The 25251-nt window shown below is 41.6% G+C and overlaps 1 protein-coding gene across 27 annotated transcripts in view; it reads right to left on the bottom strand.

The window, feature by feature from the left end:
- nrxn1a (neurexin 1a) overlaps nt 1-25251 on the bottom strand; it is a 60061-nt gene that overhangs the window by 18651 nt on the left and 16159 nt on the right. For 13 of the 27 annotated variants that reach the window (XM_035997502.1, XM_035997514.1, XM_031315163.2 and 10 more), the window contains 10 exons: nt 18306-18607; nt 17104-17127; nt 14979-15140; nt 12962-13033; nt 12410-12634; nt 11566-11713; nt 10686-10816; nt 9157-9409; nt 3009-3212; nt 1765-1791 (listed from right to left, as the gene is read on the bottom strand). In XM_035997502.1, the coding sequence (XP_035853395.1) occupies nt 1765-1791; nt 3009-3212; nt 9157-9409; nt 10686-10816; nt 11566-11713; nt 12410-12634; nt 12962-13033; nt 14979-15140; nt 17104-17127; nt 18306-18607 (1548 nt within the window). The remainder of the gene's footprint in view (nt 1-1764; nt 1792-3008; nt 3213-9156; nt 9410-10685; nt 10817-11565; nt 11714-12409; nt 12635-12961; nt 13034-14978; nt 15141-17103; nt 17128-18305; nt 18608-25251) is intronic. The other 14 variants (XM_035997508.1, XM_035997511.1, XM_031315174.2 and 11 more) reach the window with 3 other exon arrangements.

Raw genomic sequence — 25251 nt, 5'->3', positions numbered from 1 at the left:
TGCAAAGCTAAAAGAGTGTGTTATGCATTCAGAGAGGACACAGGGTTCCCCTGAGGAGACTCAGCTGTGCTCTGGGCATGAGCATCTCATCCTGTTACCATGGATCACTGCCTAACACTGAGTGAAGGAGAGAATATGTGCATGTATGTGTGAGTTTAGGAGTGTGTGTGTTTTTGCATATATAACCAAATACTAAAAAAATGAGCAGACTGTGGTGAAAGTGAGGCAGTGATCTGTGTCAGCTTGGGAACAGAGAGAGGCACAAATACACTCCAAAACCACACAGACAAAGTCATACACACACAAGCAGCTATTTTGGGTCAGTGCTAACAGTGCATTCAGCAGCATGGTGAGCTTGGTTTAAAGTTGAGCTACTAGCGATTGCTGTGGTGGTCGGCAGACAGTCTGCGCTCTGTGCTGTTAAACCAAAAGACAACAAGGCGACACAAATCATACAGAAAGACAAAATGGACTGTTTGTTGCAATGGAAATACAGTTCAAATCAAATGGCACAAGCTAGTGGAGATTATAAGAGCAGGATAATGAAAACAAAATGACGAAAAGCGTTTCATATTTCATTAGCTCCAAATAACAAATGGCTTTTCTGCCGGATAAGCCTCAAATCTCTCCCATGCCGAGGCTTTTATTTGACTGCTGAGTGGACTATTTCAGTGGCGCTTGGCTGTTAAATACATTTTTTCCCCCCCTTGAATATCAGATGTATAATTTATTGTATGCACACCGTGTGCCAGAAAAGTGGCTGACTACTGAAATGTTCATTGAGACAACCGGTCTAAAACTGGCCGACAGACACACTTGATAGCAACAGCACTGTGTGGCTAGTAGGGTTTCTATGGCAACTGCAGTCGTCCATTTCACCACCTCTTTGTCGTCACAGAGCAATCGTCTCTCTCTCTCTCACTCCCGCTTTCTCTGTGGTCGTGACAGAGAGAAACTCCACGTGAGGGAATTAAACTTCATCAGGGATTCAGCTCCACTCACAGCAGTATGAACAGAAACAGAAACACACACACACACACACACACACACACACACACACACACACACACACACACACACACACACACACACACACACACAGATGGGCAATGAAGAGAATACAGAATGTAAAGGCACTCACACTAAACACGCTGATTGAAACACTACCCAAAAATCCCTCATGTACAATATTAGAGAGATACAACAATCAAACAAAGAAAGCAACCAGACAGACCTTGGGATGAAGGTGCAACAGTGAGAAACAGAAGGATAAAATGTCTTTTGTCTCCGGCTTGAAGGAGAAGTAATTACCCTGCAGCAGCTCTAAGTTGCATTCATCCACCAGCTACACTACTTTTTCACCCCCCTTCAACCCCCGCCGTCCTCTCTTCCGTCTATCCTTCTTTGCTAAAATGGCCGACCTGGAAAACCCTGGCCCTCAGCAAAAATTGCACCACTCCTGTGGTGTAGCTGAACATGTAGACACAAACACGCATATGTGCACCTCCCCTGTCCAACACACACTCATACACACATATATGCACACAGACACATGGTACAAATATATGCTGAATGAGGGATTACGATCAGATGGACTGACAAGACAGAGTGAGTGAAAAATAGTCAGACAGACACATTACATATAACAAAAACACACACGGCCGCGCACACACACACACACACACACACACACACACACACACACACACACACTAAGGAGGAAGAGGAAGGAGGAGGGGTTAGGTGAGATGGAGGATCACTTACTGGCTGTACAGTTTATCCTGATACAGTCTGGAGGGAGAGCAGAGCAGAGGGTTAATGCTGCACACATACACATACTCTCCACGCCCCGGGGACGCACACATCGACACACCCTGCACGCATATACAAACACACACACACATACACTGCTGAGAAAACACACACTCTCCTTTGTCCCTGGACCTCAAGCTGGACCGTGTATTTTTTTACAACAGTGTGTTGCAAATGCAATTTCTGAGACTTAGATTTTTAGCCAATACAGAGTCAAATCTGGATCAAGATTGGTGGATTTTTACATTGAACAATTACATGTTAAGGAGAGTGGTGTGTCCCAGCATGAGCAGTGTGCTTATTGGCTGCTCTGGCCTGAGCGACAGTTTCAGTCACCAATCAAAAGCACCAGGAGACTGAGATGGGTCATGTGTGTCAGTTTGCCTGATGACATCGAACACATCCCATAATTTTTGTCGCCCATCCAGAGCACAAATCTCCGTAAATGGTCGGAAGATTTAGCCCCATTATTATACATTGTTGTTGTTGTTGTTTTTTAGCCATGATGCCTTGGTGTGTCGTGTGGCGTCAACCACAGAAAAGACGTGGCTGCAGACAACCAGAGACCAACACATGCACCCCTCTGTTCAGTCTATGTGTGTGTGTGTGTGTGTGTGTGTGTGTGTGTGTGTGTGTGTGTGCGTGTGCGTGTTAGCATGTGAATGTGAATGTCAAATAAAGGTCTTGAACTTAACCTTGAAAGTGTGTGACTGTGAACGAGTGAGGCTATTTTTAGCAGTTGCAGTTATGTTTGGCGTGTACTATTTGGACCGTTTTGTACAGTTTGAGTATTTGTATTGATTGTTGAAGGTGTTAGGGATGCACAGGTCCACTGGGAGTGAGCAGAGAATGCAGCTTGAGGCTTGACCCTCTGTTCAACGCAGAAACAATGCCACTAACATTTAACTGGGTATTTTTGCATGTGTGTATTCAAAGGTAAGTTGTATATGCACAGCAAAGTCAATCAAAATGCTAAAAGGTATCTGCCAAAACCTGTGAAACCCTTGAATATATTGAGCATAAATGGTACAGCAGAATTATCAGGAAGAGTTTACTTTCCAGGGACAATATATTATTAATCAACATTTAATGACATTCCTATGCAAGAAATAGCCAAGAGGCCAGTATCAGCTGCATTCCCCTGGCAGGTAATTAAAACAATGTTGGAGAATCTCTGTTTGTGTGTATGTGTGTACCTAGGTTGACGGTGAGTCTGACACGGCCCCCATCCAGCTCCAGACGAAGAGTGTCTGCGGAGTTACGGGATGTGGTTGCCATGAGAACGCCATAGGCCCGCTGGGAGCGAAAGCGTAGCGAGACGTCCTCCGCCGCGGTGTGCATCGCCATAGGCAACTGCACCTTCATAAACTTACTGCCGTCGTACGACAGGATAGTCGCATCTGTACAAGACACAAAGAGAGAGACAGGCAAGGAACGTATGAGAAGAAGTGAAAGACGGAGGAAGGCAGAGATGATGATGGAGGAGAGTGAGGTGGGTGGACGCATAAAAAAGAGACAGAAAAGATTGACAAGGAGAAAACACATGATGTGGGAAGAGATAAAGGCAATTCGACGTTGAGTGAATCAGATTTAAACATGACAGTTTACAAGTATGTTGCAGCGTGGCTACACTCCCTTATTCCCCCGGCCACGTCATGTCGAAACTCGAAAAACCTACTTCCTACAAAATTACCCCATCACTTTCCACCCTTAATTCATCATCAATCCCTCACTGAAAAGGATATAAAAATAGCCGCAGCTGGTTGGCCGGCCCTATTATCTGGTTGAATCAGAATGCATGGCAGTGAGTGTGTTAGCCACCGTCGCTGACATCTCCAGACCCTGGAGTCATAATGTAACAAGCTCAGGTGATCCCGCTTTAATGTCTTTTGCATACTCATTTACATATTCATAATCTTCTCTCCCTGCTACCTGCTGGGGCCAATCCCCAACCGCTAAACTGTTTACCTCCGAGAACCCTGTTTTTTATTGGCCAATTACATATGCAGCTAAATACACTCTCCATGTCTCTATGCCTTTATCTCTCTTGCGTCTTCCCTTCTTATATCTCTCTATTCCATTCCTCTTTCGCTTTCTCTCCCTTTCGCTCTCCCTTTTTCCGTGGGAGACGGTTGGAGCCAAGGCAAAAACAAGAGAACAGGAAGAGAGGGAGGCCTCATGAATACTGATGAGCTGAGAAGGAGGGAAAGAGACAGATAGTGTGCGTATGTGCGTGCATGTCAGAATAAGTGAGTGAATTTAAGTGTGAACAGAGGAGGGTTTAGAAAAGTGAGAGCAGGGGGAGAGAAAATAAGGACAGAGCAAGACGGGGGGGGGGGAAGCTCTTGGCTAAAATGCAAATGAACCCTCATTAACTTGACACACACACACACACACACACACACACACACACACACACACACACACACACACACATTTCTGATAAGGGAGACAGACCATTTTCCTCACCATACCTGACTCACTACCAGGCAAATAGAGGAGGTAGGGTTGGTAAGTATGGAAGCCCATTTATGCCCACTTTACTTTGGATAAGATATATGCATACCGTTGCATCATCTTCACCTGTAGCACATACCAGTTGGCCATACAAACAGAATAAATAGTTAAAGGATCATATGTTATCTATGTTTTTGTTGTTGTAGTGTCGTCTGTTTCAAAATAAACACCCAGGATGTCCACAAGAAACAATGAGCTTGACTACATATGTCCAAACCACATCTCCAAGGTAAGTTTAACTGTTTACTAAAGTGAAAGCAACAGTACAAAACACATGTTTAAATTGGGTCAAAAAAAAACTATGCTGCTCCGTAGACATCTGTCTCTGTTCTTTCCTAATTAATAAAGTTGCGGCTATGGCGTCATTTATATGTCTGTGGAAGCGCGCTGACTAATCTTATTAGCAAACAAAAATGCAAGATAATATTTTACATTCTTCAAATTATATTCTTTCATGTGTCTTATATTTGTTAATGATCCCATGAAAAGACAGAAACTAACAATACCTTATTAACTTTACTACCCTGTATGTGGCACTCAGCCCCATAGTTGTTACTTCAAGACACATTTCTGATTTCTTATTTGATCATTCAAATGTATTAGCTCATCATTTTAAGTGACTTGTCATTATCACTGACCTACAGTGTTGGGAAGGATACTTTCAAAACGTATTCCGTTACAGAATACAGAATACATGCCCAAAAATGTAATTTGTAACGTATTCCGTTACGTTACTCAATCTGAGTAAAGTATTCTGAATACTTGGATTACTCCCACATTAAATTGCATTTTATAAGTGTAGCGTTAGGAATGCGGCCATCACATACAGCTTATTAAACAGACCTATTCTGGTGTGTTCTTCTGTTCCAACTGACTGAATGTGTACCTAAACAAGCAGATAGATTTTTGTATTTGTAGTCCCGAACTGCATACTACAAAAATTTGACTACAGTCTAAGCTACCACTAGCTAATTTAAGCTAATGTTAGCTAACATGTCAAACAGGGCTGGTCAGTTCAACCGCTCTGGGGATAGTAAATCAGCATGTAGAAGAATGTAAAGTCGCACGTCAACTATAAAATAGCAAGGTGACCAGTAAAACTACAGCAGACGACTACGCTTGGCTAATTAAAAAAAAAACTTACTTTAAGATGCTTCTTCAGGTTGGAGGTGGAGTAATTTGGACGCTGAAAGGAGGTTGGTTGCTGGCAAGCAGAGGTTGCACTGCACAGTTATATTTCTTCTCCCTTCTCTTTCTTTAATGTGAAATGCTGTTTGAATTTCAAAGATAGAAACGCATTCCTGCCCTGGCTCTGTTGTGTGGCTCCATCTCTACCTCTGTCAGTGATCACGCAAATAGCTCATTTTTCGTTTTCTTATACAGGCTTCTGGGAAATGCATGGAGTTGCGAGAGTGAATAAACTCGTGAAACAGAGAAATATCGTCATGTAATCCATTGATTTCAACAATGTAACTGTATTCTAAATACCAACTATTTATATTGTAACTGTAACGGAATACAGTTACTCATAATTTGTATTCTGAATACATAACGCCGGTACATGTATTCCGTTACTCCCCAACACTGCTGACCTAGTATTTTGTAAATTTGACTCAAATCATTTTGACTCATCATGAGCATTTTTATTTTTGTCCAATCCTTAAACGTGAATTGTTTGAGATTAATATAAACTTTAGTTAAAAAAGGGATGTGTGAAGGTCAACTGTAGATTGATTTAGGGTTATCCATAAGTATTTAGAAATGGAGATTTGAATAAACTCTGAAAAAGTTGGTTGGAAGAGTACAGAAATATTAGGTCTTTGGTATTAAAAGACTCAACATTTCAAAGACTGAAAAGGGTTGAAGATAACATTTAGGTAATTCCTGACATTTCATCTATTTTTCTTTTTTCTAGTTTTCTTTTACTGGCAGGAGTGGGCTTCCATAGGAAAGCAGGACTAAGGTGCTAATATGGCAAAGGTGCCTAAACGACCGGTATCTACCAGACCAAACAGCAACGCAGATTCCGGTGCCTCATTTCTGTGCCACTAAAATGCCTGCACTTCTGATGCTCCGAAACGGACGTTACAGGCAACGGAAGCATCGCCGCACGTGGCGCTAGTTAACACTACTGGATTAAACACGGTTAAAATGCTGACAGATAACGTTAAACGGTGTAAAGCTGTATTTCACCGTAGAGGATTCCAACACCGGGACGTAAAAGTCTGACTGCAGCTGCCGTTGTCGGAATAACAACACAGACGGTGCGTTCACTTGAAACTGGTGGCGGAAGCCTCATGGTGCATTCAAAGTTATTGTAAAATACCCTTTTCCCATCTGGTGGTTGTTTTTGTCGTTTAACAGCAATTTACTGGTGAAATAAGTTATTGTTATAAGTTATTGTTATTACATTATTAATACATCATTTAATTTTTACCATATAGCCTTAGCAATAAACAAGCTGTTGTTAAATGTCGGCGACATTTTGTGCTCTTTTTTTTTGTTCAGGCCCGCAGACGTATTTTACTTCATTGGAAGGATAAGAATCCTCCCTCCCCTAACTCGTGGCTAAAGGATCTAATGTCATTTCTAAACTTAGAAAAAATCAAGTACAGTATTAGGGGGTGCTCCGACAAATTTTATAAAACTTGGAATCCCATTCTGTCCATCAATTCCATTCCCTCCCTAGATGATTAAGATAGATGGTTCTAATTAAGATAAACTGATGTAACTTTTTATTTTTATTTGTTTCCAGTCAGGATTATGAAAGAGGTAAGAGCCAGTAATTGTCTTTGGTGCGATTATATGGTGGTCGAACTCCAGTTCAACTCTAGTTAATTTTTTAAAATTATTTTTTCCCAAGCACTCTGAATCCCTCCTCTAAATGTCCCTTTTTACTTTTTTTTTTCTCTGTTGGTTTAGTTACTGTTCACCCCTCCTGTTTTTGTTCTGGGGGTGGGGGGAGGGGTTGTTGGTGTTCTAAAAGGGGGAAAAATGGATGAAATGAATCCATACTGATTGAACATGTATTGTGTCTTGATAACCCAATAAAGATATGTATGAAAAAAAAAGTATCTGTTCAGGCACAGTTCAGGCACCGGCACCGTTTTAAAAGTATCGCTTTAGCTCCGTTATCGAAAAAAAAAACAAAAAAAAAAACGATACCCAACTCTAAGCAGGACAGCAAGAAAAAATTTAAGCCACCAGCAGTATAAACAGCAAGTGAGCAGGAGGAATAAGATGAAAATGTGTTAAGAGATGTGCAAATGTGTTGCTAGAAATGTGTGTGCCTGCTATTTACAAAATAAAAATTAATCTTGGAGGCAGAGCATGGCGACTATCTTTGTTCATTAATGAAGAGAGAGGGGGAACAAAGGCGAGAGTGAGAGAACGAGGGAGGGAAAAAAGGGAGGGAGAAACCGCAGGTAGAAGGCATGAACACGGCCAATCACTCTCTCCATCTGCTTCTCCATCTGTGCTTCCTTTAATCCACTGAACCACCAGTTAGTGACCCCTCAATGCACACAGAGAGGGATGAAGAAAGACATAGAGGAAAGGAAGACAGAGCTAAGAGAACGAGAGAGAGAGCGAGAGAGAGAGGAGAGGGTGCATTGCTGCGATAAACATACACTGCGGATGTTTGTCCTCCGAAATAAAACATTTTCACATCACACCTTTCAGAAAGTGTGTGTATGTGTGTGTCTATATCTCCTGTTAGATTAGAGTACAATCATCACTTGAGACGTGTCAGTAGTTGTGGCACAAACAACATTTCTTCTCTTCTCCTTGTCTGACTCCATCTCGCTTCTTTCAACAGGCCTGTATCAGTCCCTCTGCCAATCTTTCCTACTTTCCATTTCTCTCTCTCGGCCTGAATTCATACCTTTTCTCATAACTCACTCTCTGTAAGAATATTCTACTCCCATCTCCCATTCCTCCTCACCTGCTGTCATATGGCGGTTCTAGCCCAGTGGTTCTACCCCCCTCTGTCACAGCTCCTGCTCCCTGCTTTCTGCACATTTCCTCCCATCGATTCCCAGTCTCTACATACATAGCAGTCCGATAGTCCTGTCTGCAGCTCTGCTTCCTCCCACCTCTTCTCTTTCATCCACTTTTAATCTTCTCCTTTCCCTGCCACCATCTTATTACTCTCACTTTCACTCAGAAAATTTGTGCTTTTAAATAAAAGATACAGCCAATGACAGAAAAGCTGCACTATTCAGCAACATGCTCATTTTCTCCTTGCCCTTATTTTGTATCTTCAGTTATCTCTATAGAACCTAATTACCTGCAATCCAGCGTACATTTACCTAAACTCAATCTGCAAGCCTTTTAATTTGAACAGTTTAGCCACATTTTTATCTGTCATAAATCTTTATGATGGTACGTTTTTAGCGCACATCGGAGTAAGTACTATCAAAGTGATGTACTCTCATAGGATGGACCTTTTAAAGGAAAAAAAGGCACAACCTAAAGGTATAATAACTAAAAGTTTTACCACCCAATATAAATGATTGATGGGAATTATTTCTGACTTTTATACTTTCCACACCATACCATCTGTCTCCTGTCGCTCACTCCTTTTGGCATTACTCACTGTTCTCAAGCCAAAAAGCAAATGACAAAGCTGTCTTTATGACTGTATTTTGCATCATGACATATTATAAATGTTTCACAAAATGTTGCTGTTTGGTGACTGTAATTAGCCAGCTCCCTCATCACTATTTTGAAAATGTGACATTTATGTCAAATTACTACACATGCTGCCAAAGTCTTATTCTCTTCCTCTTCCTCTTCTTCTCCACCCTCCCACCAGCTCATTCTCACCTCTCTCACAGGAGCGTCCCAGGTATCCCGTCCCAGAGCAGTCGCAGACGTAGCGATTCCAGCCCTCCCTGCAAATGCCGTTGTGCTGGCAGGGGTTGGACAGGCACTGTTTGGGCGGCTCTCTCGAGCAGGAGGGCTTCACCCCCACCGCCCTCTGGGCCTCCGCCAGCCGCCGGATGTCTTTGCTCTGCCCGTCCACAAACAGGTCTCTGATGCAGCCCACATAACCATAGTTCAACAGAGCCGTCCACACCTGAGGAAGAAGTCATCATTGTTGAGAGTAGTTTTACATGAAGGAATTTGACCACATTTTGCTGCGTTTGTAGGTAAACTTAGGTCAAAATAAATCGTGTTTCAAGTAACTTGTTCAAGGCACAGTTAAAGCTAGACTGACTTTGAAAGTAAGGATATTTTGTCACACTTTCACCTTGATACATTTTTGTTTATTTATTCCTTACACAATTTGCTTAAGTCAGGTGCTCAAATTCATTTTTAAGATTACTTACTATTAAGTTAAAGTTTGTTTAAGTTTTAGTTTCTTAATGTTTCATCCAAATTCAGGTCCAGACTGCATTCTAGAAAGACTCTAGAATACCTTACTGGCTTTTCAAGCTTTTGTTCGCATATCATGATCTTCCTCAAACAGTTAAATGCCAAGGAAGAAAATGTTATATTACTTACATTTCATCTCTTTCATATATTTTTATTTCAGTGTAACTATTGTTAGTAACAAAAGTTAACAAAATATATATAGCCCCCAAATAGGGCAGCAACTAATGATTATTTTTGTATTATCGATTAATCACTTAATCGTTCTGTCTGTAAACATCAGAGAGTAAGTAAAAATGTCAATAACCTCGAGCACAAGGTGACATCACCAAATGACATTTTTGCTAAATTGTTAAAATAGTTGCCAAATCATTCATTTGATCGATCGTTGATTAATCGATTAATCATTGCAGCTCTACAATTGAACAGTGCTATTTACGTTAGTCGTCAATAACAATAAGAGAGCATGTAAAACCATGTCATAAAAAATAACAACCAACTAACAAAAATAAGAAAAATAGCAAAGACAAATTGGACATCTAAATGACAGCAGAGGACAACATGGTTGAAAAAATCTCTACTCTAATCAAGATTATCTAATTCAATCTAATCTGAAAATTTTAAAATGTCTGATATGATGGTTACATAAATAAAACAAATTTATTTTGGAGTGTTAGAGTTACTCACTACTGACAGTATATCTAGCTGCAACTAAGGATTTTTTTCATTATTGAATAATCTAGAGAATATGTCCTAGTTAGTTAGTTAGGTCTATAAAAACATTGAAGACAGTGAAAAGTGCAAGTCCCAATTTTCTAGAGCTCAAAGTGACGTCATGCTATAAATCAAAAAAAGAAGCTGGAACCACAAGCTTGAAAAATGACCCAAACAATTTGTTTTGGGTTGATTGATTAATCAAATGTTGTATTATCAACTTTAGTATGTCATTCTGTAGACACACAACGTCAGCACACACACACCTCTGTAGGGAAGATGAGTCCAGCGCGGTCTTCGGGTAGTCCTCCGAGGTACAAAGTCTCATCCAGGTCCAGGATCTCACTGTCTCCTGGAGCTGTGTACGCTGTTCTCACACTGTTCACCGAGATGGTTCCTGGATTCACAGTGAGACATCAAAACAACTTCAGTAATTATCATGACCTTCAATGTGAACATCCTCATCCCAATCATCACCCCCACCACGACCATTATGACTACCATCATAATCTTTATTATCGTCATCATTCCCCCCGGCTTTGTACTCCTCCTTCATCATCATCACTACCACTCATTACTTCTATAATCAGAAGCAATGGAAATACAAACTACACAGGCCATAGTCATCGGTTAGCAGTCCATGCTGGTTGAAAAGTGCTATGTCCAACATTTTGCCACCAATAAATAATTAATACATTTATTTTTAGTTACAGTAACCAAACAAGATCCACAACAAGAAGATTGGCAGCCTCTACTGTGGGTCTCTAGACTGTAATTAATACAGTTATGAAAACGATAATTATATTAGGATGAAAAACATTTCAAATACTGGTACTGTATATACGGTTTCAGTAATTTGGCTGATGTGTTCAAAGGACCGGGATAAAATACATAAGAAGAGACAACAAAAAACATTGGGTGAGTATGTTTTATGCATCTACCCACAGGAAGCACGGGCTTAATTGCAAATGTGGCCATAACTTTAAAAAACTTGAACAGCACTACCAGTAGCATGAGAAAGGGGCTACCAATTGTTTTAATTACAGTCTCCGTGTTATGGTAATTATACCAACACATTACAATATCTGGCATTTATCACCTCTGTGGTCATGGTTAGCATCAGAGTTGAGAGAGCAGTGAGTGTACCTGAGCGTCCGTCCCTCTGGAAGTCCACGTGATACCATTCTCCGTCGTTGACCTTTCTGTCGATAGCCTTGGTCTTGGTGGTTCCTGAGCCCATGTCCAGCAGCAAGTAAAGGTGCCCATCCAGCATCTCAATGGCAAAGAAATCCACCTGAACATCAAAAAGACGCAGTATTAGTGTTCTGTAAAAAGGGACGTTGATGGCTAGCAATACAAATGCAAATTATAGCTGTGAGTTACAATGAGGTTAATTAGGCTCTGTCTAATGTCATTCAATTTTAGTGGAGACTAGTATACATTTTCCAACACTTGTGGGGAATGTGGATTTCTATTTGAGATTGTTTAGAGTCATGATTCTGGAGAGCCAACCCAAATTCAAATTTCAGAGACAATCAGGAATTCAGTGGTTTATAGGAGAGGATAATTAAAGGCAGCCATTTTGGATTTAAAGTTAAATCTAATTTAGTTCTGCTTTCAATAGATACATTTGACAATAGTAATAAAAATTGCTATTACATCTTGGACAGATATTTTTGGTTCCCAGACAATGTCTCCTAATGACTTTTATGACCCCTTAACTTTTCATCTATCACCACCAAAATCAAAACTTGTATTTGTTTAATACACTGTTAATGACCAAATACCTATAAAACTAATAGCATTCCCACTAACTTCAGCTGTGCTTTGTAATTAGAGAATGTAAGATGATTAACATGCTAAACATACTGTACCTGCTAAACATCAGCATTTAGCTCAAAGCACTGCTGTGTCTAAGTCCTGCTGGTAGACTGTTAGTCTTGCTTCTTTTAATTTTAAGCTTCCCTGTGTGTTTAAAAAAAAATGTCACCTTGAGTGTAGGAGGCGTGCGTGGGTCCTTGCGTTGCTGCTGTCTGGGTTTGCCATGGCTGAAAAGCATCAACCCATTTGGCTCTGTGGTCCTGAAGTCGAATGAGATTGATCCCGCCTTCTTCGCTGACCATTTGCTTAGTGCAACGAAAGACTCTGGGGTGTCAAAGGTCACGGGGTCCAGCGTGGCCACACTCTCGCACTTAAAAGACACTACCCCGCTTACCTGGGGAAGGTAGAAGAAAAATAAATGTTTAGGGGTTCCATCATTTAGAAAATGGGTTGTTAAGCTGATTTTCAGTGAACATCAAGACCAAAAATAGTCCCTCTGTAGTCTAGGATTGAAGTAAAGCCAGTTGCTTTCAGCTGTGAACTGACTACAAGACAAAAGCTTGTGGCTACCTCTCAAAAGTATAATCCCATTTACTTATAATTCCTACAGTATATGTTTCACAGGGCCTGACAGGAGGTTGTGATACAAAATTATGTCTGTGTTCTGTGTATAAGAGGATAATGTGTCTGGTTCAAGTTGTGCATGATGTTGAAAGTATACCTTCATCTTTGGGTCTCCCTGTTTAGCCAGTCTAGACAGCTCCAACCGTACATCATTGTTCTTGTACACCACCTTCAGGGGACGGGTTGAAGGGAAAAGAATGACACATTAATTCACCTTTGGAATAAATAAAAATAAGGCTATTTCTTCTTCTTCTTTTTGTCAATAGATGCAACCTGTATCAATATTGTGGCACAGAATTGTATTTTTCTTTATTTAACCTTATTTTACAATAGGTAAGCGAAAAGAATAAGACACACTTTGATTAACCTTTTCAGAAGTCAAAAAAAGGAGAGAATGCTGAAAAGATAAAGAGGGAGCAAGACACCAGACATCCATTAATCTTTCAACTCAGGAAACACATTTTGTTATTCAAGTTTCTGGTATTTTTATATAAAAATGACAACCTTAAGAGCAGTGAGCCACTCCAGCCTCATCTTTTGATAACTCTTATTTGTCCCTGCCACTTGCAGGTTTGCTTTTACTCTTTCTCTCTTCTTCCCTTTTGTTTCTCTCTTTCCTTTCCCTGACACAGTACGCTCTCTGACTGAGCAGCATGAGTGTAAGGAGTGTGCTTGTGCTGAGCATTTTGATGTCCAGAGAGACGGGCACACACAGGCTCTGCTTTATTAATCCAGACCTCTTTCTATGACCTGTGAGCAACTCGGCAACATCACAAAATTTCCCCTCTGCACTGGCTTTTCACCTCTGTTTTGAATTGTTTTGTATGTCGGTGCTTTTGTGTCTGTGTGTAGGGCAATGAGAGTGATTCTTGAATATAAGTGCTGCAAATGTGCAAAATGGTGTAAGCGTGTAGTGTGTGTGTGTGTGTCTGTGTGGAGGAGTGTGCTTGCACTGCATCAAATGCACAAAATTGTTACAGCCGTGATCGTTCATGCGCGTGATTCACTGCATACATCTTAATTTGCTCAAACGGATTATCATATCATCGTATTAAATATGTAAATGTGCCAGTGGAGGGTTCACTTTGACAGTGGCAGCCTCGTTTAAACGCCATCAGTCTTAATGAAGCAACACAGAGCGTATTCACCACTGATACAGATAGCTCTCTGTTTGGCACATCATCTGTCGGCTTGTTTGGTTGTTTGTTTATGCCTCTGTGTGAGCCTGTGTGAATGAAAGGGAGACTCAGACAGGGTGGGTATAAAATTAGTGTGAGGATGTATTTGGGAGTTTTGTTGTGTCAGGTGCCATTTATGCATATGTATGTTTATTCTTGCTTGATTAATTTTGTCTGTGTGTGTGCTTTAGTGGGTATATTTGTGCATTACCGCTCATGTATGCGCATGCACATATCTGTGTATGTATGCATGCTGTGATTGTGAATGTGAGTTTTTGTTGTTGCAGTGTTGTGGCCCATTTCAAGCACAGCGGATGGATGGAGCGTCTCTGTGGCGTAGCTAATTAGCATGTTAGTGCTTAGTGCTGTATCTACTCCCTCAACGACACTCATCACTGATTCTCTCTGATGCTGGGGAGGGTGTGTGTATGTCTGGGACTGTTTGTGTGAGTCTGACAACTTGAAGCATTTGTGTGTGTGTGTGTGTAAAATGTTTGTGTGACAGAAAGGGTAGGGAGGAAGAGAGAAAGTGAGAGAAAAAGAAGAAGATTGATGTTTCTTAAAAGCTGGGAGTATAGAGAAATCTGTGCAGTATGAGTGTATGAACTTGGCAATAATTAAATATTTTTATTCATTGTCTTTCAGTGGAATCATATTGTGAAGAAATGATCACGTGGAGATTATATTAGTAGCTCATTCAGCCTGAAATCAGTCTAATTTAATAATAAATTGTAGTTAATAGTCTGATATAAAGCAGTTTGATTATTCTGTATGTGATTTTGCAAACATTTGCCTTATTGCAATATTTAAGATAGGCTACTAGATAAATAATCACATTGTTATCACGCTATTTTTTTAAACCATACTGCCTTGGTCTAGTACGAGTATGTCAAACATGTTATATACACATATGTGTGAATCTTGCATATATCCCACCTCTTTGAGACAGCCCATGAAGTTATTGCTGACTGGAGAACCGGGCAGGTCAGCAGTGCTGGGGCTCCCTCCCACGTAGAAGAAGTCGTCAGAGCCCAGCATGGTATAGTCCTCCTGGGTGTAGCCTGTGGTGGTCAGGATGCCGTCCACAGAGATGGTCACCTACATAACAAAGCACAGGGAAAGGACACGCTATATACTCACACCAAAGGCAGCGCTAAGCGCTAGCTAGGCGCTGACCAGCCAAATTAGCCCCCGTTACTCTGGTAACGTGTATGCATTGTGGTGGGGAGAAGGCCTAATTGGTTTGGGGAATTGGCTAGTTGTGCTGTTGGGACTTTGTTTTTCTGTGGATCAGTGCTAACTGTGTGGTGTAATTGAGTTGTGCTGCCTCTCGTCTTTGCTGGTATTACTGACATTAGAAATATGTTTCTATACTCTGCTAAATGTCAATCCCTCTGCCAACAGTTAGTAATACAATCTGCAGCCCCATTTACCACTTGCACTCTAGCTAAAATCAGACTATGTGGTCTGCCTGCTTCTGCCTGTCTACGTCTATTGCACAGAATGACAACTAGATCCTGTGTGTAACTGATAGGTTCACTGATATCCAAAGCTTCAGTGCCACCAACAGTGGATTGCAACTCTCCATACCCAAACGTCAAAACCAGTCTGTTATTCTGTCAGTGCTTTGTAGTGACTTTACAAGACAAACTAAACCAACATGAGTTTTGCAGCGTTGCAATAAAAGGCTAGCTGTGTCTTGTCCGCTAATTCAACCTTTACATTACATTTTTTCCTTCTTATGTCTCTGCCACAGACTCTAATCTGCTTTATCTTTTAAGTAGAATATGCAGATTTACTTCCTAATATACTAACAACAACTCTCCCGAGTGCTCCACCTACAGTAAAGTGACACTTGACACTGGTGTTCTTATTCTTTAACTAGCTTATTCTGCTGTATAATAGCCTGTATGGGGCTTTTAGCTTGCATTGGTTCCTAACCCTGTCACACATAAGTCACAGTTAGTGGTATGGTATCACCCTGATATTCTACAGTATATTACTGACCATGTTCAGCTGCCCATAAAGGTTGTGAGCTCTTTACTTTCTCACTACAGTTAGTTTCCTGTCACTGATGGTGCTTATCATTGCCGGGCAAACTTGCCCAGCCAGGCAGGTGTTAGTAAAGTCTCCACAGGCTTCTTCGTGCTTTGCAATAGGTGTTAGTACTATTTACTTGTTAGTAGTTGTTAGTTGTTGCACTGCTGGCAGCCACAGTAGTGCTACTTGTGTCAGGCCAAGCTGTGTTGGGTTACTGAAGTTAGGGTAATGATTTCAATGCTGTTAGTAGTTGTGATGATGTTATGTTGTTGTGTTTTTAGGGTGAGTTGTGATGATGGTGTTAGTTAGTTAGTTAGTTTGTGGTCTGGGGGGGTTTAGTTAGATCAGCGAGATATGACACATGGACGAACATACACATATTGATGTATACACACGCACAGGTGTTAGATGGGTTACAGCTCATTCCACATGTACACATATGCACATAAATATATAAACATGCAGCCTGTTCCTCTCTCTGCATGCAACCACTGGCAAAGAGGACACAGTTAAAAAAAAAAAAAAACTGAGGACAGGATGAATCAGAGGCACCATGGAGAACATGCAGTGGCAGTGTGGAGGACGAGAAATCGAAAGAAGAAAAAGAAAAAAAGGGGGGGGGGGGATTAGGGACCTCTCTATCCATTTTACAGACCAATCAGAGAGGGGAAGGGTTTCTGAGTCACGACATGCAGGAAGGGTGGGTGGGTGGGGGTGGGGGGGGGGGGGTCGCCATTTGCGTGCAGGTGAGGGATGAGCCAATCAGTACACGCCTACATGTCAGTCACAAAGTGATGGGGTGACAAAAACGGTAGAGAAAGGGGGGGGGGGATTTAAAGAAAAAAAAATGGTTGGCAAGGAGGGGGTACGGGGGCTTTTTAAGCGTAAAAGATTACCAACCGCATTTATCCTTTTATTGGTTTAGTTTTGAAGTCTATGGTTCAAAAGGAAATAGACACGGGGCAAACCCAAACTAAGAAACAATTAGAATGATATCTACCGAACAATGGAGTTTGTTTACCATAGCGTGTCCAATGCCTGAGTGCTTTGTAAGAGAAGGGGGAGAAAGGAAAGCAAAAAACTGTGAACAGAACAACTTCGGGAACAAAAAAAGGAAAGCTAGAAGGCCTCTGGTGAGGTAAGTAGGTTGGTTGGAGTGGTTTCGCTAGGAGAAGGGCACAGGTTAGGTTAGTAGAATGAATCATTCCATGGATGGTGGTTAGTTTCACTAGCAGGTTAGTAAAGTTAGTAGTCAAGTAGTACAAACAGGCAAACGGTAGAGGCAGGGCACAGGTGGGTTAAAAGCACCTGAGTGCTAGTGACCCTCAATGTTCTCTAGTTCACACTCTCTTTCATTTACTCACTCACTCTCATCACTCACTCACTCACTCACTCACTCACTCACTCACTCACTCACTCACTCACTCACTCACTCACTCATTCACTCACTCACTCACACACACAATTGAAAAATGACTCACCTAGAGCTGAAAGCAGTGCTGGTCTGGTGGTTAACCCACTGTAAACTAAGACCAAAACCTCAGGTATTTTCTTCCTACCACAGCATCACTGCAGATGGACAACACACCACTGACCGTAGCTTCTACATTGATTAGTTTCTTGCTGCGGACTAAAGTCTTTTCAGCTGCCCACCGCTCCTGAAACGTCTGCAGCAGTCGCTGTGATTCACCAAGTCAATTACACGCTGAAACTATTTACCAAGGAATTACAATTAACGTTGTAACTAACAATCATTTTAACTTTTGATTGATCTGTCAATTACTTCTCAAATAAACTAATCTTTTAGTCTATAAAATGTCAGAAAATAGTCCAAAAGTTTGCCAGAGCTTAATGTGATGCATTCAAAAGTCTTATTTGGTCCAACAAACAGCCCGAAACCCAAAGATATTCCAGTTACAATGATATAAAACACGGAAAACAGTAAATCCTCAAAATTGACGAGTTGAAACAAGCAAATTTCTGGCATTTTTGCTTGATAAAAATCATCAAAATGATCAAAATTGTTGTAAATTAATTTTCCATTGATTGCTTCTATCCATTCATTTATCTACCACTTGCCATCTTATGATATCATATCATACCCTATCATATCCAAACTTTCAAGTCTTTCTTCCTCAAGGCTTATCAAACTCATAACTAATTTTACATCTCCTCTCCTGTTTGCTCGGCCGCTCACTCCTCCACCTCCTATTGTCTGGTTACCTGTCTCAGGTTGCGGGTGACCTTGACGTCGTGCCAGGCGTTGTCGTTGAACTTGCCATTGACAGGCTCCACCAAGGCCTCGAAGGCCCCGGAGCCGAGGTTGATGACAAGTGACACGGCTCCGTTCTTCAGTGCTAGGTTGACGTAGTCGGCTGACTTGCCGGTGTGCAGCATCAGGCCGTTGCGCTGCAGCGTCTTGAAGGAGAGCGTGATTTCATCGCTGCTAGACTGGATGGGGTTGGGCGACAAGTCGTAGCAGAAGTACTCAGAGCCCTTGAAGGTGGCAACATACTCCTCGCGAGCTGAGATAGAAAGGGAGAGTTGGAAGAGGAAGGAGGAGGGTCAAACAGGGATGAAGAACAAAGACGTGTGGAGCCATTACACTCTTGTTGAACATTTTCATAATGATTACTACAACATCCACTACAAGCTACATGGCTTCTTCCCACAATGTTCTTCACAATATGCTCAAAGATGATAAAATGGTGGGTGTTCATCAGAGCCAGCTGTGTAAAACAAAGCTCTGCTGGGCCTGGTTAAATTTGATTCGGATGTGGAGTACAAAACATATTGTTCAAGATGCTGAAAATGTTGTTATTGTCAAGCAAAGCCTCACTGATGCCAGCACTTGGAAGAAACACTTCCTTCCATACCTCTAATCGTACATGGAGTGGCGTGTAAACAAGCTTTGATCGCTCATGTGGGTTGGAGATTAAACAGTGTGGATGTAAGAGAGACAGTCGTGAGTCTGTAGCATTCCAAACTCGTTATGAAACCTGCCATCCTCCCATTTGAGAGAACAGCTGTGCTGGCAGTCTGAAGTGATGTGGTCTTGTTTGACAACATGGCTCATTTTGTGATGTTCGTCAAAAGCCAGAATGTGTGTGTCTGCATATGTATGTGCAGTAGCAGTAGAGCTTAGAAAGGTTTTGAAAAGAATGGAGAACGGCGACCTGTAAGCATCATGGCAGCCAAAGCAGGCAGAATTGGCCAATTAGAATTCAGAATAACAAGCAGACATCCAATGGCAACTTACCTTGCACAGCCTTCGTGACCCCCAAGGACACGAGAACAAGGTTTTGCAATCCATCATCCTTAAGCTCACACTCTCTTATCTACTCTCTCACACCTACTCACACACACAGCACAGCCATAAACGCAAGCCAGCAGAGGAACAAATATGCACACCTACACACACATCTGCGAAAAAAATTATCATACTATTGTGTCACAAGCAGGGGCGTCATTATCTTTCTCCTTCACACCCCTCCCCCCAAAGCATCACCCTTCCTCCGCATCCGCTCTAGCGTTCTCCTTACCACCGTCCCTATGTTGCTCACACTTCCCTATACGCTTCATGCCACCATTCCATACATCTCATTGGCCTCTTTTTCTCTTTTCTCTGCCTCTGGCATAACCACCAACTTGTAGTTCACGATAATGAGGAGAACAGAGGAGAATTTAAAGCACACACTAGGTCAGGCTGGTTCAAGACACTTGGTGAGGAACCGCTGGAGAGGAGGGGGGATTGCCACGTAATGAATAGACTGAAGTGTAATAGGTTATTAAGGTAGTGAGAGGCAGAGAGAAGACTGTTGAAATGGAATTGGCCGCACTCGAGTGAATATAATACGAAGAGAATGAGAAGGAAAAGGTGACAATCTATCACAATTCAAAGAGCAATTGTGGCAAATTGTTGCATTCTCTTGCATGAAAAAAAAACAAAGTGTGAAAGCCAACATATGAGTAAAGGCCCTGACACACCAAGCAGACGGCCAAGAACTAGTTGCGATGAAGGCCAGCTGTGGCGTCGCCTCACGTTGCCCCACCCTTGTCGCCTTTGTCTTGGCCAACAAATGCACTGGAACACACAAAGACTACAGCCTCTGGCCAACTACCATGTAAGTTATATGTGGTGGTGATGGCGCAGTGGATATGACACATGCGTTTGGTGTGGGAGATCTGGGTTCAATTCCCACTGCGATACATCAACCAATGTGTCCCTGAGCAAGACACTTAACCCATAGTTGCTCCAGATGCGTGTGGCCTCTGACATATGTAGCAACTGTAAGTTGCTTTGGATAAAAGCGTCAGCTAAATGACATGTAATGTAATGTAAAGTTCTGCGCCTGCGTGAGAGAAAATAACTATCCATGCCAACCATTCTCTTAATACATCCATGATGCCAACATTCAAAAAGGAAAACCGGATACAAACGTTGCTATGACACCTAAAACAAAACAGCCTTTGCCTGAATCAGCAGCAAAGAGCGAAGGTCCCTCTGCTTCGCTTCCCGCTGGAAAACAGCGAGCAGACACCGGGAGATGGCTAACCAGACTGTCCATCTCCAGGGCTGTCATCCTTTCTCTCGGCATGTCTCCCTGCCGTGGGAGCACAGCGGATTGACTGAACGGCCCGCTGTTGGCAGCTGGCTAGTTACCTAACGTTAACTTGCTAATTTCACCCAACATGCCTTCAGCTACAATGGTTACAGAAAATGAGCCGAACAAAGTTGTCACTCATCTGGCGATAGCAATCTGCTTTCCAACAATGTGACAATGAAACATTAAGTTAAGTTGTTAAACTTAAAAGTGGCTGGCTGGCCAGTTGGCTGGCTAGTTAACTAGCTTGCTTGCTAGGGGGCTTGGTTGACAGTCAAGCACCAACCATGAAGCAGAGAGGAAGAGCGGTCTACGCTCTTTATATTAAGTTTTACAGTGTAGGACATTGAATGTCATTTTTTGCCCATTTTGACAGCTCTGTGTGTATTAGATTGATCAAATGAGATGAGGATGAAAAATGTGAAGAGTTTGTGCACGCTTACGGTCGTTTTGTTTGCTTTCCTCACACTACCGTTTTTCTTTTCGGGTACTAATTCGCTTCTGCCGAATAGCCAATCAGATGTATTCCTCACGCAGACGCTGACGGACGCTGAACATGTCGAATGTGCCAAAAAAAAGGCAGACGAAAGCCGACGCGTGATGACAGTGCGGGACAAACCGCGAAAACTAGAGCGACGGTTGCTCACCATCAGCCCTTCCCTGGTGTGTCAGGGTCTTAAGAAACAACAAGTTGTATGCCAGCATGCGTGTGAGTTCCCCCTAGTGTGCGATTCCTTCCCTCCCAGCATGTTAATTAGGAGTGTGTTTGTGTGTGTGCATGATTCAAAAAGAGTAAGAAGTGTGTGCAACTTGTGTTCAAGCATGTGAATGTGTGCGGACAAGTATAGGTTTTTTATGTGTGCATGAAATGTGCAGGGGTGTGGGTGGGTGCCGGTCTCTGTAAATATTGGTGTATTGCTGTCAGAAAAGCTATTACCAACTCAGGGCCTCGGGCTAGTCTTTACTGAGAGGAGCGGGAGCGAGGAGGAGGAGGGAGACACACACAAGAAACACAAACACATACACACACAGAGAAAGAACAGCCACAAATGCTAACACAATCACACACAAGCAGGCACGTAGACAAATGTAGATGAGGTGGCGGAGTAAGGGGGGCAGCCAAGTTGTTCACAATGAGAACACACGCAGCCGTCCAGCAGCATTCTAGCGGTAATTTACAGAGGTGCCATTAGGTTTCACCGTTGTGCTCCGCCATTCTGTTGCTAATTTACAGACATGTCATTAGACCAGACAGGAGCACATAAAGCATCTGCATCGATCTGGAAGCTCTGGCTCGCAACAACAACGGCCGTATGCGCACACAAATCAGGCAGGAAAATGCATATTGGATGACACAATCACAATGAAGAACATGTGTCGTGCATGCAATCAGTGACCACAAACACACACACACACACACGCACGCAGGAACGCGCACGCTCTCAAGTGGGCAGGTTGGAGTGGATCTGTAGCTCAGATTAATGGAGTGAGTCAGTATTAGCTCAGAGTAAACAGTGAGACAGACACTGACATACACACCACATGTCACACTTCATCCTGTGGAGAGCACTGTCGATCAAAGCAGACGAACAGGATGAAGATATGCAGAGAAAGGAAAGAGAAAATAAAAGGAAAGCAGAGGAAAAGAATGGAAATCTCTCAAGCTGAAATATTTCATTTCCTCTGGAGATTTTTGAGCACTATTGACTCTTGTCATTTTCTATCTATTAGTTGTTTAATTAATTTCTTGTGGGTTGGATGTGTGGTTGTATGTAAAGTCTGACTAATTGTTTTTAATTTAAAAGAGAACCTGATCTTATGACACTATGTGGATAAATAAAGCTTGTAAGTAAAAAAGAGAAAAAAAGGAATCTCTCAAGCTAGGTTATTTCATTTCCTGGAGAGATTTTAAAGCTTTATTATCAGCTGTTTAGCAGATTAGTCCTTGTTGTTGTTTCCTGATTATTTATGATCTTTGGTTGTCTGACTTTGTACTTCTTTAGCTGTGACCATTGTTGTGGTTGAATGTGAGGTCTGACTGTAATTGTTTTTCTTTGTTCTCAAGTCTATGTAGTATGTCAATGAGATTACCTGAATAAGTGAAGGAAAGAAAAACCTCAAACAACCTCTAAAATATTTGTGGTTGTGTGGCAGTAGCCTAATTTACAACACACTTACAAATCAATTGATTGTTTAAGTAACTTCTAAAGCAAAAAAGTCAAATATTTGTTGGCTCAAGCTACTAAAATATGAGGATGTGCTTCCTTTATCTGTTCTACACAATTGTAAATTGAATATCTAAGGATTTTGGACCATTGTTGGACAAAACACGACAATTGAATATGTAATTTAGGGGTTCTGGGAAAATCTGATGGTCAGCTTCTTCACTTTTTTCTGACATGTTATAGACTCAACAATTAATCGAGCAATTGAAAAAATGATAAACAGTTAAAGGAATACTGATAATAACCTTTAGTTGTCTATCTAGCTGAAAATGTTTCTCTTTTTCTCAGCACTCCCTTGAAAAACAGATCTTGATCTAATCAAATTAAGTTACTAAAGGACAGGAAAGGAACGAGGGAGAGGAGAGACAGAAGAAGGAAAAGGAGGGAGAGAGAAAATGATGTAAGAAATCACCAGGAAAATGTGCAAGGAATTAGTGAAGAAATTATTAATTATGGAGGCTACAGTGGAAAAAGGCATAATGTAAAGATGGAGGATGATCGGCATTAGACTTTGAAGGCTATCACTACAAACTACAACTCTAATATATAAAGCAGCCTGTGGGGAGACAGGAGGGAGAGACAGAGAGAGAGAGAGAGAGAGAGAGAGAGAGAGAGAGAGTGAATAACTGATCTGATGGTTGCTGATACTGGGACCAGCTGCAACTGTACTGCCCCTCCGACGATCAAACACACATCACTTTGATTTCTGTGTTTTTGTGTGCATATGGCAAGTGTGTGTGTGTGTGTGTGTGTGTGTGTGTGTGTGTGTGTGTGTGTGTGTATGTGTGTGTGTGTGTGTGTGTGTGTGTCTCATCTGGCTTTGTCTCTTCTCATGGGTTTCCTTCTAAACATTTCACACACTAAGTTGTCATTTCCATGGCAACCCTGTGTTACAGCAAATATGAATGTGTTTGTGCATGTCATGTGTGTTTGTGTGTGTGTGTGTGTGTGTGTGTGTGTGTGTGTGTGTGTGTGTGTGTGTGTGTGTGTGTGTGTGTGTGTGTGTGTGTGTGTGTGTGTGTGTGTGTGTGTGTGAGAGAGAGAGAGATGTAGAAGGAGGACGAGAGTGAGAGAGAGAAAGAGTGATTGAGTGAACAGTACATTATCATGGACAGCTGTACTGAATCAAAATGGCGGATGGAGGCTGGGAGCACATCAGGGGAGCCTACATTATAAAGCACCTGATAGAGGGAGCATGGTAGAAAAGATGCTGGGTATAGGAAAAAGGGAAAGATGCATAGGGGGAATTTGAAAGAAGGAATAAAAAAGGGGAGACGGAGAAACTTATTGAGATGTGCAACACAAAATGGAAGAGAAAGAGGTAGAGGGGTAGAAAGAGAGACAAGGAAAGGGAGTGGCAGAGAGTGAGGGATGGATGGCTAGAGAGAACGAAACAGAAAAAATGCTGGTGTATCTAAATCCTAGTGTAGCAAGCCTCAATCATGGCAGCCCTGTCATTCTGGAGATAGCACACTGCAATTCCCCTGCACACCTCGTTTTTAGCCCACCATGCAGTTCTGCTATCAGCTCCTCTCAGACTGTCCACACACGCAAATGCACACACACACACACACACACACACACACACACACACAGCATAAACTCAAACATCCTGCATAAAAGCATCCCTCCTTAATAACAGACAGGTGGATTAACTATGCACTCATACAGTATACAGATAGATGACCAGTGTAGGAAATGTATGTAAATGTATGCTAACATATGCATAGTCTCTATATTAAGTTAAAGTGTAAAAAAAATCTATACAGCCAAGTTCACTAAAGGCTACGACTGCCGTTTCCATCTCTATGCAGTGATATACAGCATCTGGCTTTGAAACCGATTGGGCTATCACATCACAGCCAAGGGAGCAATACTGTAGAGGAGGATATTACTGTCAGGACACAAGTGACAGATTGGCTGTCTGCAACGTTAAACTCTTATTCCTTGTTTTGTTGTTAAATTGAAGGCATTCATTTCCAACATGAGATATACAGTTTAAAAAACACAGCGTTGACAAATATTTTCATAATCTATTAATCTGCAGGATTTTGTTCTTGGTTAATTGATTCATTGTTTTTTCTTTTAAACAGTAACCAGTGTCAAAATGCTGATCACAATTTCTCAAAACCTAAGGTGATTTCACCAAATCTTTTGTTTTGTCTGACAAAACACTCAGAAGATATATTCAAGTGAAGCTGGAAACATCACATTTTGGGCATATTTTACTTACTTACTAAAAATGAAAAACAATTAATGGATTATCAAGGTAGTAGCTCATTTTATGTTTCAACTAAAATAAAGTATAATCAACATAAAATAGGGAAAAATGTCAATAGC

This window comes from Sander lucioperca, chromosome 22 (genome assembly GCF_008315115.2).
Source record: "Sander lucioperca isolate FBNREF2018 chromosome 22, SLUC_FBN_1.2, whole genome shotgun sequence".
Taxonomy (NCBI): domain Eukaryota; kingdom Metazoa; phylum Chordata; class Actinopteri; order Perciformes; family Percidae; genus Sander; species Sander lucioperca.
This window is presented reverse-complemented; position numbering and strand designations above follow the sequence as displayed.